This window comes from Hetaerina americana, unplaced genomic scaffold (assembly GCF_022747635.1).
Source record: "Hetaerina americana unplaced genomic scaffold, ioHetAmer1.1.p SCAF_4, whole genome shotgun sequence".
In the NCBI taxonomy this organism is placed as follows: domain Eukaryota; kingdom Metazoa; phylum Arthropoda; class Insecta; order Odonata; family Calopterygidae; genus Hetaerina; species Hetaerina americana.
The window spans coordinates 64,791,460-64,807,724 of NW_027286985.1; the positions used below are offsets into that span (position 1 = coordinate 64,791,460).

Here is a 16,265-nt window from a genome sequence, read left to right on the forward strand (position 1 = left end):
CTCTAATTTTATTCACATGATCCCTAATACCGCAGTGCAATGGGGGTAATAATACATTCTCAACATCACTGCTAAAAAGATAACCTTCTAATTTATGCATGAGATTTAATCTGTAATTTAACCTTCATTCTACGAATGACTCTTAGCCTGAATATTTTGGATACAGTACTAAGTTTATCATAACAATGCTTTAAAAATCTAGCTCCTCTGCTCTGCACGTGATCCAATTCAGCAATCAGTCCAACTTCATGAGGATCCCATATACTAGCAGAATGTTCTAAGTGAGGTCTAACCAGCAAAAGATAGCCTCTCTCTTTGACCTTTTCATCACATTTTCCCAGTATTTTTGTATTAAATCCAAATATTTTGCTGGCCTACCCATACATTCCGTGTATGTTTAAGGAGAGGTCATGAGTGAGGGTAACGACTAGGTATTAAATTAAGTCTACACATACCATTTCGGTATTCCCGATGCATTTGACATGCGGGTGGGAATTGTTCATTTTCCAAAAATTAAGACCAATGCACTTTAAAGTTTCATTCTCATTGCCAAATGTTGCACCAGTGTTGTATTCCAATAAAGTCATCTGATATAGCTGATGTGTCCTCATGATCACGGTAAACCACTGCATTGTTGGCAAATAAACTTATGCTACCACTCACTATGGAGCTAATGTTGTTAAAGTAAAGGAGGAATAAAAGAGAACTCAAACTCCATCAATGATTGCTCTTTGCACCCGACCATTCAAAAAGTCTTGAATCCAACCCGGGATATTTTTATCGACGCCATATGCTTCTGGCATTGCAGGTAGTTTACTGTGAGGTACTTTGTCGAAAGCTTTCTTAAAATCTAGAAAAACCACGTCCACTGGAACATTGCTCTAACCCAAAATAAAAATATGAACAAAAAGCACAAGTTGTGTCTGGCAGGATCTACCCTTTCGGAAACTGTGCTGATTGTTCATTAATAACTCCTGAATATCGAGGTGTATCACAATCGAACTAGCAACTACATGTTCCATAACCTTCCATGAAATGGGTAAGAGGAAAATAGATCTGTAATTGCTCGATTCTTCCTAGTCTTCCTTTTTAAATATTGGAGTTATGTTAGCCGTTTTCCAATCTCTGATAACCTTGCGATCTACTAGCCAGTTCTTGAATATGAATTCAAGTTAAGGTGCAATTTCTGACGCTAGATCCTTAAATAAATGAGCAAGTATTTGATCAAGCCTGGAGGATTTAGAAGCTAAATATTTTTCATGAAACTTTGTATTCAATTTTATGAAATTTCAATTTTGGACATCAGTTGACCAACCCAACTTGGTAAGCTATTGGAGACATTCTGTGGGATATTGGTGAAGATGGTTGAAAAGAAGGAATTTAATAATTTAGCCTTTTCAAAACTGCTGGTTATTCTTTTGTGTTATCATTTTTAAATGAAATAATTGTTGACTTATCTTCCTTAACCTCTGATGTATCGCCAAAATGCTTTTGGATTCTTTTTCAAATGTTCCGCTGTTTTCCTTTTGCATTTGTCTAACGTTTTTCCAAATTCCTTCTTGATATATTTTAATCGTAAGTGATCTTATTCTTTTTGTCTCTAGAGATATCATCCCTAATATTTTTCATCTTAGCATGGACCCAGCCTTTGACATCCCAATGCTATTCTGACATCTGCATTTTACCATTTAGGTACCATTTTATCTTTTATATATTTACTGGGAATGAACTCGTTGACTGTTGAGCGAGCGATCTCAAAGAAGTGATTCCATGTATCCTCAGTGATTCGGTAATTACTATCATTCTTAAAATTTGCAAATTGACTCTGTACGCATTTTAGATCATTATAGTCCCCTTCTTTAAACAAGTCTTTTAGGCTTCTTATTTCTGACCCCACGTAGCGAAAACTTATCATTTACTGCCCTGTGGTCACTAAATCATTTCATATTTTCTGTAGGTAACACTTTTTTGGGTATGTTCGTGGCTAACAAGTCAAAAATAGTATCACCCATAGTTGGTGAAGTGACAAGTTGATGCAAGGAGTTCAACATAAAAGAGTGCAATAGCGACTTTCAAGTGTCTTTGTCTGTACCCCTATTTGAAACTGTATGTGCTACAATCAATGGATGGGACATTTATTTATTTATTCAGTATTAGTCCGAAAACAGCACACTTTGGCCTTTACATCGAACTTTTAACAATGATAACAATGGTCACATTTACAAACACCCAAGCCCTAGATGGAGGGAATCTCACCCAGGCGGGAATCGAACCCGCGACCCTTGGAATGGCAGACGAGGACGTTACCCCGCCGCCATCAGGGTCGGCGACATAGAAATATCCACCGATTATAACGTCGTGATCATTACATTTGGATAAGAAACCTTTTTTTTGTTACTGCGGCGTGAAATGACATAAAACATTCAAATTCCATATCTAAGTCAAACTAATCCATGTACAAGTTTTTGCTGGAAAGCCATGCAATATAATCTCTGCGATTACACTTCATTTGCGTTTTCATGAATTAATTTTATTAATTTAGAAGGGGAAAATAAAAAAATTAAAGTAGGGATACACATCCAGTTTATCAATATTGATATGATGATTTAACAAAGCATAATCCACATAAAACCACCGTTTTTGGGCGTTGCCAAGGAAAGGAATTTAAAAGCATTATTTCAGAAAATACACGCATATTAAAAAACCTTCGTTCTCGATATTTGACAATCCAATGCACGGGTTCCAGAGTCATGTCGGGCCTGGAACATGGGTATTATGTAAACACTGGTGGTTCGGCCCCTAATCACAAACCATGAGTTTACCGGGAGCCCTATGATTGCACGATCGGATCTCCGATTCGTTTCGGAGAACAATAATAATTCTATAATTGACTGACGAGTCATTATCGATGAATTGCACTCGTGCGAAGATCCTATCCTTTAAAATCCACCAAACGAAGGCTAAAATAACCATTTGCTTCGTAAAATCTTATCATCTAAGTCAAAATTAAACAAGTTAATGATCATAATGTAAATGAGAGACGACAATATTTCTACCACAAACTGTTGGTGAATGTCATATACTATAAATATATATTAGATAATACGATTATTACAAATTATTTGCCTCGGCAAAATCTGAACTTAAAGGGTAAGAACTTCAGAGCGTAAATAAAAATAAACGCTCAAGTAGTGTGTACGGTTTTCTGTAGCACGAAATAACAAGTGTAGAACAAAATTGATGTTTAACACCTATTTTGGATAGGCCAAGAGTATTGGTGTTTCATTAAACGATGCATTTCCAATTATAAAACATTTCTTTGTGATTTGTGAATCCATAATTTGACGAAAAAGGTAGAGTGACAATCTGTTTACTAACTTCGTGAGCATTGAGCGTATAATGAAGACTTCGAAGCCTCCACTCTCAATGTGGTGGCGAATATATTATGACTCACGCAAAATGACGGCAAAATTTTACGTTACTAGTGCCTACGTCTCTTGAGCCTGAAGGACGCCGAACGACATGCGCTTATTTATGCATAAATCCTACAGAGCCATCTCATGGAAGAATAGAGAAATGTTCACACCCATAGTTTTCTCATAAAATTCACTAGAGGTAGTAATATCTCGAATACCAAAATGACCGTCTTTAGAGCGGTAAATTTAAGGAGGTGTACATCGGAACTCTTAAAATCCTTCAAGGACAATGACAAGCATATTCAATTAAATTAAGCATCGCAGAATTATGTTTCACTTATTGAAAAAGTGAAAATTTCAGTTTCCGTAAATAACTCCACCAAGCGTATACCGCACAAAATTTGTTTTGCCCAGTGGTAAGTTAAAGAAAAAATAGCATTAAATAAATTTGGTATGCATTGTAGATTGTCTACCGTGTATGACATTGGTTCATAATAATCTCTGAAACATGCATCATATAAGTATATTGAAAGGTAACATCGGTGAAATTTCAGTTCAGTAAAAAACGTGGAGTGTCCCTAAAACACGTTGAAGAAATAATTTTTAAGCAGCATTTACTCTTTTGACGCTCAAAGAGGCGAAAAGGGGCATTATACATACATTTAGTAAACTGGAGGAAAAATAAGACTATCTATATACTTCTTTTGAATCTTTGATGCACACTGGTGAGCATCACAGATGTTATACTAGATGAATCTTCAGGCTCCCATTTATTTCTGGCGTTGATGATACTGTGACCCTCGCGTCATATGTACACATTCAGGGCTCACGGAAATATTTAAAGTTCCCGCAGGGAGTCCTGAATCGCCTTGATATGAAATTAAGGGGGTATACATCTGCATTTGCTACACACTCGAGCTGTGATACTCAGGACACTGGCGAGTCATTTGCTCCTTTGATGTCGGGGATTTTACCTTATTTTTACAAAAGTCACCGACTTCACCATTTTAGTCATGCCATTCTTCCACATCCCAAATATTTATTTTTATTATAACATTTTAGTATAATATTATTTATCACATATGTATGCGATGTAACATGGAATAATTGTAAATTTCTCTAAATTATACATTGATACATGGAATTTTGATCTTGCTATCTACATATATTTAGAGGAATAAGACTCATTGTACTATCAATAGAAATCTAGCAATAGCTATTACTTGTAAATGACAGCTCATATTAGAGGAATGATATTCTCATCAAATCAGTTGCCTTATAAGTTATATACAATTTATAAATCAGCTAATAAAATATTATCCACTAAAAATTTAACAGCTTATTTTTTCTTAGTTACTGATAATGTTGTCTTAATGTTGAAACGTGTTCGCTAAATTACTGGTATTTGTATCGATTATTATAAATTTAATTGCGGAATTTTTGTTTATAGAAGTGTAATGCGTGATTATAAAAATCTTCTGAACAAGATATTCTAGATTGTGACTATTGCAAGTATAACCACTGAGTTTATCATGTCATACATTGGGATATCAGATATTCAATCTTTCCACCCCTATATAGTGAATGCAATAAAATATTTTTTTAAATTAACCATTCGGTCATTTTATTCATTCACTTGGATGGACATACCTGTACGTTTTTAAAATCATCTATCATCAACTTATACTAAAGAATGGTAAATTTGGTCATCATTTTTACAAGCGGAATTGGCGGTTAGATATATTTATTAACCGGTAATCATTTTGTATAATAAGCTGTCTGCTAATGTAGTTGTTTATTTTTATTGACCATATATTAGTGTTTCCTAGAAGACTTCCATTAATATTATTTGGACTAAAGGGTATAGAAGGAGATGATGATGTTGTTTGCCCGTGGTTGGGCATTAAACAATATTCTCATGTATTGCTTCCGAGACGTTCTTTTGCTCAAGTGGTCTCCGGGATGTTTTTAAGTTTGAAGTGCCTTGTGTCATTTTTAATTGTACCCACCAAAAAGGACAAATATACCAAATATCACACCTTTTGTTTGCCTGGTGCTGCTTTAAATGAAATATGGTCTAAATGTTGCGAGTTTTTCTCTCTCTGCTTCATCGAAATTAAATGAACATTTGACAGAGATATAATCTGGCAATATTGAATGTGTTCAATTAAGTTTTCTGTTTACGCAATTAATATTCAGACATTGAATACACCATTCTAAATATTGATTCATTTTTTCACTTTACATTCACCTGAAAAATTGCCTCTCTGGTTTCCCCTGGTTATATTAATATACATTAACATAACTAATCAGAATTTTATATCTTCCGTGGTGTATTGTCTGCGGCACCAAGTGTTAGTATTAGTATCAACGTGATTTGAATTATCATAGAAAAGGCAATTGAATTAATTAAATTAAACATGAATACGCATTACTATCACTTGAAGATGCTTGGCGGTTCAAATTAGTACTTCATGTTCTCAAAAGGAATCATTTGAGTTAGTAAATTACAACACTCTAACGAATCGACACGTAAATATTATGAATTGGAAATAATACGAAAATAAAATTTCAGTGGTGTGACGAGAGGGTAGCTCACTCCCATATATGGATCTTTTACTCAGTTTTCTCTGAGAACCCTCTCGAAGAGTGAGGTATTACAATGAAACTACGACATACTCTTGGTTGATAGATGGTGCTGGCGTCACAATACTGCGTCGTGGCTCATTTTCTCCATATTTTTTATACTGTTTCCCATGGATTAATAAATTTTCCAATTGTTAATCATATTATACTACCAAAACGAAGCCCCGGCTTAAGAAAATGATTTGAGTAATGTTCGCAGGAAAGAAAAACCTCTACATTGGCCATCGTATATTTATTGGACGGAGAAACCCATACAAGTTCAATTCAAACACAATTTTGTAATTCCATTGCTCACGCGGCAGCATGATTACTAATAACTTCAGCCGCTTTAACCCTACATAAATGAAACATGATAAAGTTAATAAATACATCACACACAGAGTTGTCCATTGTCACCTGTGCTGTTCAACGTATTTGTTGAGGAAATGATTTAAGAGGCAGGGGAAGAACTGAATATAGGAATGAATGTCGGAGGGGATTTTGCACAATCAGTTAGGTTTGCTGATGACCAAGGTTTAGTTTGCCAATCAGCCAAGGGGTTGCGAGCATTTCTGGGTGAATTGAAAATTCAGTATGATAGATATGGGATGAGAATTAATATTAATTAGACAAAGGTTATGCGATTTACTATAAAGAAAAAGGCTAAGCTAAACATTAAAATAAGAGGGCAAAAACTACAGCAGGTAGAACAGTTTACGTATCTCGGAAGTGTTTTGGACCAACACCGTCAAAGTAGTATGGACGTAAGGAGAAGAAGCGCGCTACGCAAAGAAGCTTTCACCAGAAGGAGGTAGTTGAAGACAGGGACATTGGGCAAGGATATTAAGAAAAGAATTGTAAAAACTTTGATATAGAGCGTCACTACGTATGGCATGGAAACGTGGTCATTGAAGCAGGAGGGTAGACGTAGACTGGAGGCTTTTGAAATGTGGGTGTGGAGAAGAATGGAGAAGGTTAAATGGACCGAAAGGAAAACAGATGAGGAAATACTTGGTATGGTGAGCGAAATCCTATGGAGGTATGAAAAATAGATAAAGGACGTATTGGTCGGCAGTGGGATGTTGAAGACGAGGGGAGAATGTTAGGCAAACGAGGAAAGGGCAGGAACAGGATAGGGAGATTGGAAGGTATGAATGGAGGGAGGAAGTACTCAGAGATGAAAAGGGACTTGATGTAGAGTAGATTGCTGGGTTGTGTTTTGTTAGGAGTCAAAAATATTTATTTGGTAGTTGCGTCCATCTAAAAACCTACCTAAACCGGTAGATCACCTTATAAAATATACATGTCAATTTACCTAGACAGAAATTGACATATCGTTTACTTGACAGCACTCAATTCTAAAACGGACAGCACGGGACAATTAATCAATATATATAAAAGTTATTTTAACTGAGGGTATGTCATACAGAGTACAAATTATTCACATATGACATAGAATTCTTAGTTTGAATGTCTGACTTACATTTCGAGACACTAACAACACCGTAACGGCAATTGCCCTCCTGAGTCATCCTCATGTAAAACGACTAAAATTTAGAGAATGTAAGTATTTCCCAAGAAATTTCAATCAATATCACTAACTGAGCACAAAACACGGTAATTACAACGGAATTGCACAGGTATTGTCACAATTCCCAAACATACTGCAGGAAGAACCAGTATTTCACTAATCGAGGCAAGTAGAACCAATTCTTCATTGTTCGACTTTCGCATGAATACCATATAGTTATTCTACATAGGCAATAACTTGCGATAATTGTTAAGGGTAAAATGGTTCCGTCATTTGCTGGCAACGAGTGTGCGTGAGTTTGTTTGGTATGAATCTTAATACGCAACTTACGTATTTTCAATTACCCTCGGAAAGTTGAACTTTATTCCTCCTATTTAGTTACAGCCGAACACGCAACATCTTCTAGGTACCATATCTTATTCATGGAATAATGAACAGGAAAATATTACAGAACACTCAACATCTTTCGCAGTAGGCGAGATTCAGTTTGAAGCGAATATATTTCTTTACCCGGGAAGACGCAACCCCTTCTCCCACCTCATTTTGATGTGGGGATGTGTGTCGGCTTCTCTTAGTTAAAAAATCCTCTGGCAGATGGCCCAGAAGAAGGCCAAATAATGAGTGGACCACTGACACTAGTGGGACATGAATGCGACCGTAGAAAGACGATGTACCAAATGTCACAGGCACTCACTAGAGGCAGCACTATTATAGCTTACAGTTTTAACACCCTTGCTGCTCTCTGGGGGTATTCGGAAGTACTTGAGAATGAATATGCTTTATGTTTTTCCATGGCCATCTTTCCTCGACAGTTCATTAGGTTCATTAGTCCTTGATTTGGTGATTGTGTGCTAGTGATGTTATTTTTGACGACATTATTTGAAGAAATATTATGTACTTACCGTTTTAAGCAGAAGAAATAACATGAAGAACAGTACCTTGTTATGGCGCAGAGATGATAAGACTCGAAGATATATTATATTTAGTGAAAAACTACGGTGAAGGAAGATTGTGTCGCTAGCGTTAAACGTATTCATTTCTTGAGAGAGCTGTCAGGGATATTGTTAACATTATTAATATATCTTATTCTCGATGTGTAACGCAACACAAAATACAGTAATTTATTTACCTAAGTGATGAGTTTTAGATATTACACAGTTTATTGTGTTCAAATATAGGAGTATATTAAAACCATGGCTTTCGTGGGTGCACATGTGCTGATGAGAAAAGGCAAACGTGGTGCAGCCTCTTTTGTGAAAGATGAGTGTCATAATACTTCCTCGCCTGTGCACTTAAACAAATTGTTAAATTTGTTACTAAATCCCAACAAAGCCATCGACGAGTGGGAAACTATTGATTGGTTTAAATGGTTAATGGCAGGAGGTGATACTCCCGATGAATTCGCCGCGAATGGTACGTATATAAACGAAAGTTTGTTTCGTTTTTCAAATGTGTATTTCTCTTCGTATTTGTGATATATTCATCTTTTCCTTTTCCATATTTCACTTTGCCTATGAATTTAATGTCGTTTAATGCATTGAATTGTTGTTATGTTATTGTTATTCAGATACTCGACTTATATTTGTGTATTTTTTGTAGTTCGTCGTTACGACAATGCAACAACATGTGGTTTAGTGTGGACAGCAAATTTTGTTGCTTATCGTTGTCGAACTTGTGGAATTTCACCGTGTATATCTCTGTGTGCGAATTGTTTTCAAAAAGGTAATCACGATGGTCACGATTTCAACATGTTTCGTAGCCAGGCAGGTGGTGTTTGTGACTGTGGAGATATTTCAGTTATGAAAGAGTCAGGGTAAGTCCTTATATTAAATGCCTTCAAACATTATTTCTGAAATTTGTGCGTAAATTATTTTGTTCTGTTTGACCAATGAAGTGAAGTTAATATTTTTCTATGCTTGTCTCGCTTTTGAAGACAATTGTTTTACTGATGGCATTGTATTCTTGGGCATATTGTAGTTTGTCGTCTACTGGTTTGTTTCTTGTGATTTACTAAGTTTAGCGTAACATACTTCACGGCATGTTTGTAATAAATTTGCTTCATGTATCTATTGCTTAAACCACATCTGACATTGACAATGTCGAAACGGTAATATGTTTAACGCAATTATCTTCACAAAATTATTTAAATGGGAGGTCATCAAAGTGTACACTCATATTTATTTCGCAGGTTTTGTGAATTGCATGGTCCTCAAGCTCAAGTCAATAAGCCATCAGCACCATCAAACCTGATGTGTGTGGCTGAAGCCATGATGCCTCGTATCATTTTAAGACTTATACAGCATTTAAGAGAAAATAGGTAAGTGAAATGACCATTGAAGTCCTAATATAACCACAGTTACGCAGTAATCTATTTAGCCCGGTTGCAAGCTCAAAATTATATTTTTTTGCCTTTTACATCGGTGAAATGAGAAATTATATCGTTAACCTTGTACATGGTTGGTTAATTATGGCAGGAAGGGAAAGAAGAAAGTTAGAGGCTGGTATATGCTTCCTTCTGGATATTTAGCGTGTATTGCTTTATGCCAAATTGTGACATGGTGCCACTCTTACACATTTGTTAGCTTTTAAATGTTAATGTCATTGCTTATGTCGTAGTCACCTTTACTGTGTTAATGTAGGTAAATTAAGTGAAGTGATCAAAAAGATTTAGCCAGGTGGTGTCATTTCTCACGTGTCATGGCATCCAGTTTTGTATAATTATTAATGTAATTACCGTGGACTACCACCGATATTAGAGAAAGGAAATACAATACTCAATAGAGTAGGGCTTTGAAGCTAAAGTAGATGGCTTCCTTTGTTAATCGGCAATTATTATGTAATCCCGAAAATCTATCAAGTTTTGTGGTATTTGGTTTTAATCTACTTGGACGTTCACATCCTTTGTTTATTCCATATTCATTGTCTTTGGTTAGTCCTCGGAAATCTAGTTTGACGGGATAAAGGGCTTTTATTATCTGATGGTGAGGTCGTGTTCTATTTTAAGGGGAATTCCTCATATTATTATTATGACCCATGGACATTTTGTCCATGTCATTTTCACAGTGCTCCAAACCATTTGATGAATTTTCCTGTCATTGAGTCAACCTGAAAGATTGATATTCATGAAAACAAGTGAGACGTTTCATTTGCAATTAAGTTTGAAATAAACGAAATTCAATATAAGCTTAAATGCTACCACTGAGCTATAATCAGACATTGTATTAGTAAACTGAATTCTTTGATGAATTATTAGATATTTTATAATTGAATTGAGAGAAATGATGTGTGTATAAGTTATTGTGTGCTAAATCAGTGAGTAGTGAAGCCACCAAATAATCTACAGGTTATAGAACTGAATTCTAATTCTGTTATGGTTTTTGTGCCATGCTGTGTTTGTCTGGAATCTTGATAGCAAACCAAATATTGACTAAATAAGGATTCCATCTATTATCGATACCAAGTCAGGGATAAATATATAAAGGAATTGTTTTATTCTAATTGTCTATTAGAAAGGAAAATTATTTAGTGCTACCAAATAGCAAATCTATCTTATGTGATTTGTTTTATATTGAATCTAAGTGGTGAAGTAGCCCTCCTAGGTAGATATATGTAGTAAGTGAAGATCGCTATAAATGCTCTCTCAACTTCGTATGATATTTTTTGGCACTACATGATACTCAATGCTACTTTGTATTGACTGGTGACCTTGGCGTATTGGTTAATACATGGTACACTTCTTTTTTTGTAGTCAATCTGGGGCTCCAGATGCATATTCAATTGCAATTCAAGATGCAGATAAGTTTTTAACAATGCTTCATGACTTAAGTGCCTTGGGAGCTGCAATGAGGAGAGTGATGACTGGTGCTCTTACTAATCCTCAGGTAAATTCTTTGGTGGTTCATTGTATTCTGTCATAGTGCTCTTCCTGTGGTTAAATATTCTTATTAAAACATCATTTGTGTCAAATTGATGAGTGCATTATTTAATAGCATTTTTATGTATACTGAAAACATATTGTGGTATGGAAATGTAAATGACGCTAATGGCAGCATTAGATGTTTAATGTTAATGTGAATAGATGTATAATGATTTCTTAATTCAGACTATACTTATTAATTTTCACGAAAAATACTTAAATGCTAAAACCTTAACTTTGCTCCGTTGGATATAGCAAGCATTTGAAATGGACTCTCTGGGTTGCATAGAGAACATTTAAAAAACTCTTATGCCATAAGATACCTTGATAGTCATTTTGGATTTTTGTGGAGCTTGTCATTGCTGGGCTTACTCTTTCTTAGGCCTCTCATGATTTCACATCTCTTAGCGCTCTATGTTGTCAAACGTTCTGTTCGTTTTGCGTCCATAGTTAATGCTTAGTGTTACATTTTTATGTTCTCTTAATCATGCTGAGTTGGCTATCCTCAATATACATATTAATGGATTGTAAAAGTAAATATTATTAAATGTTGAATATTATCATATATGAAATTGTTTTATGCTTGCATGCCATGTATTAAATATTATTATTTATGTACATTTCAGATTTACAAAAATTTGACTAGTATAGGCTCAGGAGAGAATAGATACTCAAGGTATATGCTTCAAAGTAAGAGGATGTACGAAGAAGCTGTGAGATCATTGCCAAATCCTGAACCTCCTGATGAGTATAAAGGTAATTAATGCATGTCATTTAATTTATCATTTTCCCTTATTGTCTTCAAGTATGTGGAGTAATTTTTAGTGTCTTTGTATGGGTGCTTGCTTGTAAACTTTAATTGCCAAATTTGCTGTAGAAAATGTGTCTAATTTTTAACCACAGTATAATCTAATTTTTACAAAACTTCAAGTATAGGCTAAGATTTTTAAGTACAAATCAGGATTTTGCCCCAATCTAGATTATGATTTTGTAGTGCATAAGCTGAGGTGCTTCTGCCCCTGGGACCTGTCATAGCTGTTAAAGTCGCATGGTTCTAGATTAACTAAAGGACCAGTCATTTATTTTATAGCTAAGTGCTGGTACCTAATCAATTGTGGGTGTGATCTCCTGTTATTCAGTGATCAGCTTCTATGCTAATTAAATATGTATGATGTGGCTGACAGCAGCATCACCAAGCCTTTGTTTACGTCTATTTCAGATTTTTTATCAGTTTCTTGCCTACTCAATTGTCAGGAATTTGATAAGTTTTGTGCAGCATACTGCATATTAATCAGTCTTGCAATTTGATTTATTTGTAATGGTCATTAGAATATTACTGTAATGTAACAAAAACAACTTCTTATGGACTATTAAGCTGTCATTTTTTTTGTAACATCTGTATGCATAGGGATGGCAAAAGAAGTATACAAAAACTTTACTGTGGAGAATTCAATGTATATCACATCTACGTTGCTACATTTGATAAAATAGATATGTGGTGGAGACGTGGCGGAAGGGTTTATGCATGCTGATTAATTCTAGAGCTGCGCTGGCAGGAGCAATGATATTTAATCCTTGTAAGGGGGCCCATGCCAGATAGGTTAAAGGGTAGGAGTCAGACGCGAGGTAAGGCGGCTGCAAAGGTATCGGACCTGAGTGGGGCGGCCATTTGAGTGGTGGTGTCACGTTAAAAACACCATTGAGGTTGGCAGTGAGAAACCATCTCAATAACTTAACCCAAGATTTAATGGGGAGCATAATGAAATTGAGTATGGGCAACTATGGCATTCGGCCAAAATGTCTGTGAGTCATGTATTGCGATACAATAATCAATAAGAGGATGGAGAGCAGGGCAAAAGATTACTTAGGGAATGATCAGTTTGGGTTCAGAAATGGGAAAGTCATGATGTCATAGTTGTAATGAGGTCACTGATAGATAGGAACACCTAATATGAGTATTATATGAAAAATTTTCGGAATAGAACAGAAATAAATGACTTACCTCAGTGACAATCGTTTGATGAGAATCTCCACCAAGATAAATTTTGAGCTTGGGGAAGGGATGGAAATCTAATGGAGTAGAATAAGGTGGGTGTGGCAACAGTTCGTATCTTAGCTGATGTATTTTTGCCATGGCAACAATACTTGCGTGTGGGCCTGCATTGTCTTGATTAAAGATGGCTTTCTTCCTTGCCACACCTGGCCTTTTTTCATGTTTATCTTTTGCTGTAGTTGGTCCAGGAAGTTAGCATAGTATTGTGCCATAATTATTTGATTCAGTAGGGAGGAAAGTGAGATAATCTATGTAGTATAATCCATTTCACATCCTGGAAAACTGAAGCCATTGCCTTTTTGGCCGACTGTGTTGCTTTGCTTTCTTTGATGATGGTGAATCAACATGTTTCCACTGCTTTGACTGCTGTTTTGTCTTAAGGGTGTAGTAGTGGACGCAAGTTTCATCTGTGGTCAAAAACTGGTGCAGAAAATCTTGTTGGTCAAATATGGGTCAAACTTTGTTTGGAAATTTCCATTCTGATGTATTTGTGATCCTGTGTTAAGAGCCATCATTCTCCAGCCCAAGAGCTGGCAACTCGCCTAGCAGATAAATTTCTCAAATCCAATTCCACGTCTAGAGAATGTGATATGCCCGTGCAGATGACATCCCTACAGCTACAGCGATTTCTCATTCTTTTATTTGGCAATCCTCCATGACCATTTTATGCAGTTTTTCAATAATTTTGGGGTAGTGGCACATTTTGGCTGACCACTACGTGGATCATCATCTAAGCTGTCCCAACCTAACTTAAACTCGTTTGTCCGCTTGGCAACTTCAAAATGTTCTGAATGCCGACATGGATTTCCTTTGCTTTCGTACCTTTCTTTGTAAGGAATTTAATCTCTGCTCTAATCTCAATTTTTTTCCATTTTCACAAATCGCTACATGGGAACAACTGAAAGGCGTCTGCACGACATTTTTCTTCCCAGAGCCCTGACATATAACTTGTTTACTCATATTCTATTATTATGCAATGAACTCATTGGGCTTGTGCTGACATCTGGTGGTGATTCCTGGAACCTTTTAAACTACCCTCATACAATCAGGATCCAAATTTGTTTTGTACTTTTGGAGAAAGCATTTGGTGGAGTGAATTGTGTTGAAATGATAAACATATTGCAGGAAATATGAGTAGATAGGAAAAATAAGAGGCTTATCCACAGCCTGTCTCAGACAACTGGTGTGAGTGGGGGATGGAGAGTCCGGATGGGCATTCTGAGGAATTGGAGTTAGACAAGGGTTCCATGATTAACTGTGCTGTTCAATGTTCATGGGGAGGAAATGGTTAAAGAGGCATGTAATGAACTGATGGGAGATAGTCAATAAGGAATTCATATAATCAGTTAAGTTTGTGGATGATGGAGATTTAGTTTTCAAGTCAACCAACAGGTTGCAAGCATTGCTGAGCACATAAGTGCAACAGGTGTGGAATAAGAATTAATGTTAACTAATAAATCGTGATGAGGTTTCGAGAAAGAGGAGGGCTGAGTTCAATATTAAAATAGTTCATTAACTAGAGCAGGTGCAACAGTTTACCTATGTTGGAAGTGTTCTAGGCCAAAATGGTAATAGTAGTAAGGACACAAGATAAAGGATTGAACTAAGCAAAGGTCGCACAAGGAGGGGGTAATTGATGGCATTGATGTTGTCCAATGATGTTAGGAAATATCTTGTAAAAACTTTCATGTGGAGTGTGGCTTTGTACAATGCAGAAGCAACGATGTTGAGTAAGGATGTTAAGGAATGATTAGGGAAAAATGCTTCCCAAAATTTTGATATGAAGTGGGGTTTTGTAAGGTGTAGGAACATGGTCATTGAGGCAAAGTGATAGGCATAGACTGAAGGCTTTTGAAATGTTGGTCTGGAGGATGGAAAAGGTAAACTTTACTTTAAAGGAAAAGATACGATGAAGTTCTAGGCATGGTGAGGGTAGAGGGAGGATTGCTGGAATAAATTTAAAGGAAGCAAGAAATAAGGTTTCAGCATATTGATTGTCAGTGGGATGTTGAAGGCTCTAATAAAGGGAACGTTAGGCATGCAAGTAAAGGGGTCAGAATAGGATAGCCATGTTGGATGGAATAAAGGGAGGAAGGAAGTATGAGGAATTGAAGAGGGACTTAGTCTAGTGTCAGATGTCAGGTTGTGTTTTTATTCGGAGAGTCGCATAACTTCTTTAGGTCCATCCAAAACATTACTAATCTGGTAGAAAAGCATTAATAATAATACTTCTCTGTGAATTTATCATGTTTAAACTGTCATTAAAGTTATGGTAAACATTTAATTGGAGAGTGCATAAGTATCAATACAGATGCAGCAGAGGAGGTGAGAATGACTTTTGTGGATTTCATAGGGAAAACTCCATATCATGTAGACCAATTTTGACCAAGAACACAGGTGCTTGGAATGTCACCGTAAATCTTCTGCATGAAGCTCTTCTGCAATCTTATGGTCAATCTGAGAGCGTGAAATGAATTTCCGTAGCCACTGCTATGTAGGATAGGACTCCATGGTGGCAATGGAGGAGGTGACTACTCCATGCATTGTTATAAATCTAACTTGCATTATTATGACATTTTCAGAAAAATATCGTGAAGGGATATCAAAGGGGTAACCAAATAGGGCTGGGGTTGGTGGAGCTAACGCATTTTTCCACTAGGTGAGCATAGCGCTGATTATTCAGAGTTTTGCCCAGGCATTGTTGTTGTCTTGGAAGGTTGTGTT

The 16,265-nt window shown here is 36.2% G+C and overlaps 1 protein-coding gene across 2 annotated transcripts in view; it reads left to right on the forward strand.

Moving 5' to 3' along the window:
- Nucleotides 1-8,417: 8,417 nt before the first annotated feature.
- The window catches only part of Ubr3 (Ubr3 ubiquitin ligase), a 119,931-nt gene continuing 112,083 nt past the window's right edge, over nucleotides 8,418-16,265 (forward strand). For both annotated transcript variants that reach the window (XM_071590862.1, XM_071590863.1), the window contains exons 1-5: nucleotides 8,418-8,985; nucleotides 9,172-9,385; nucleotides 9,761-9,889; nucleotides 11,321-11,453; nucleotides 12,115-12,244. In XM_071590862.1, the coding sequence (XP_071446963.1) occupies nucleotides 8,766-8,985; nucleotides 9,172-9,385; nucleotides 9,761-9,889; nucleotides 11,321-11,453; nucleotides 12,115-12,244 (826 nt within the window). In that variant the 5' untranslated portion in view covers nucleotides 8,418-8,765. The remainder of the gene's footprint in view (nucleotides 8,986-9,171; nucleotides 9,386-9,760; nucleotides 9,890-11,320; nucleotides 11,454-12,114; nucleotides 12,245-16,265) is intronic.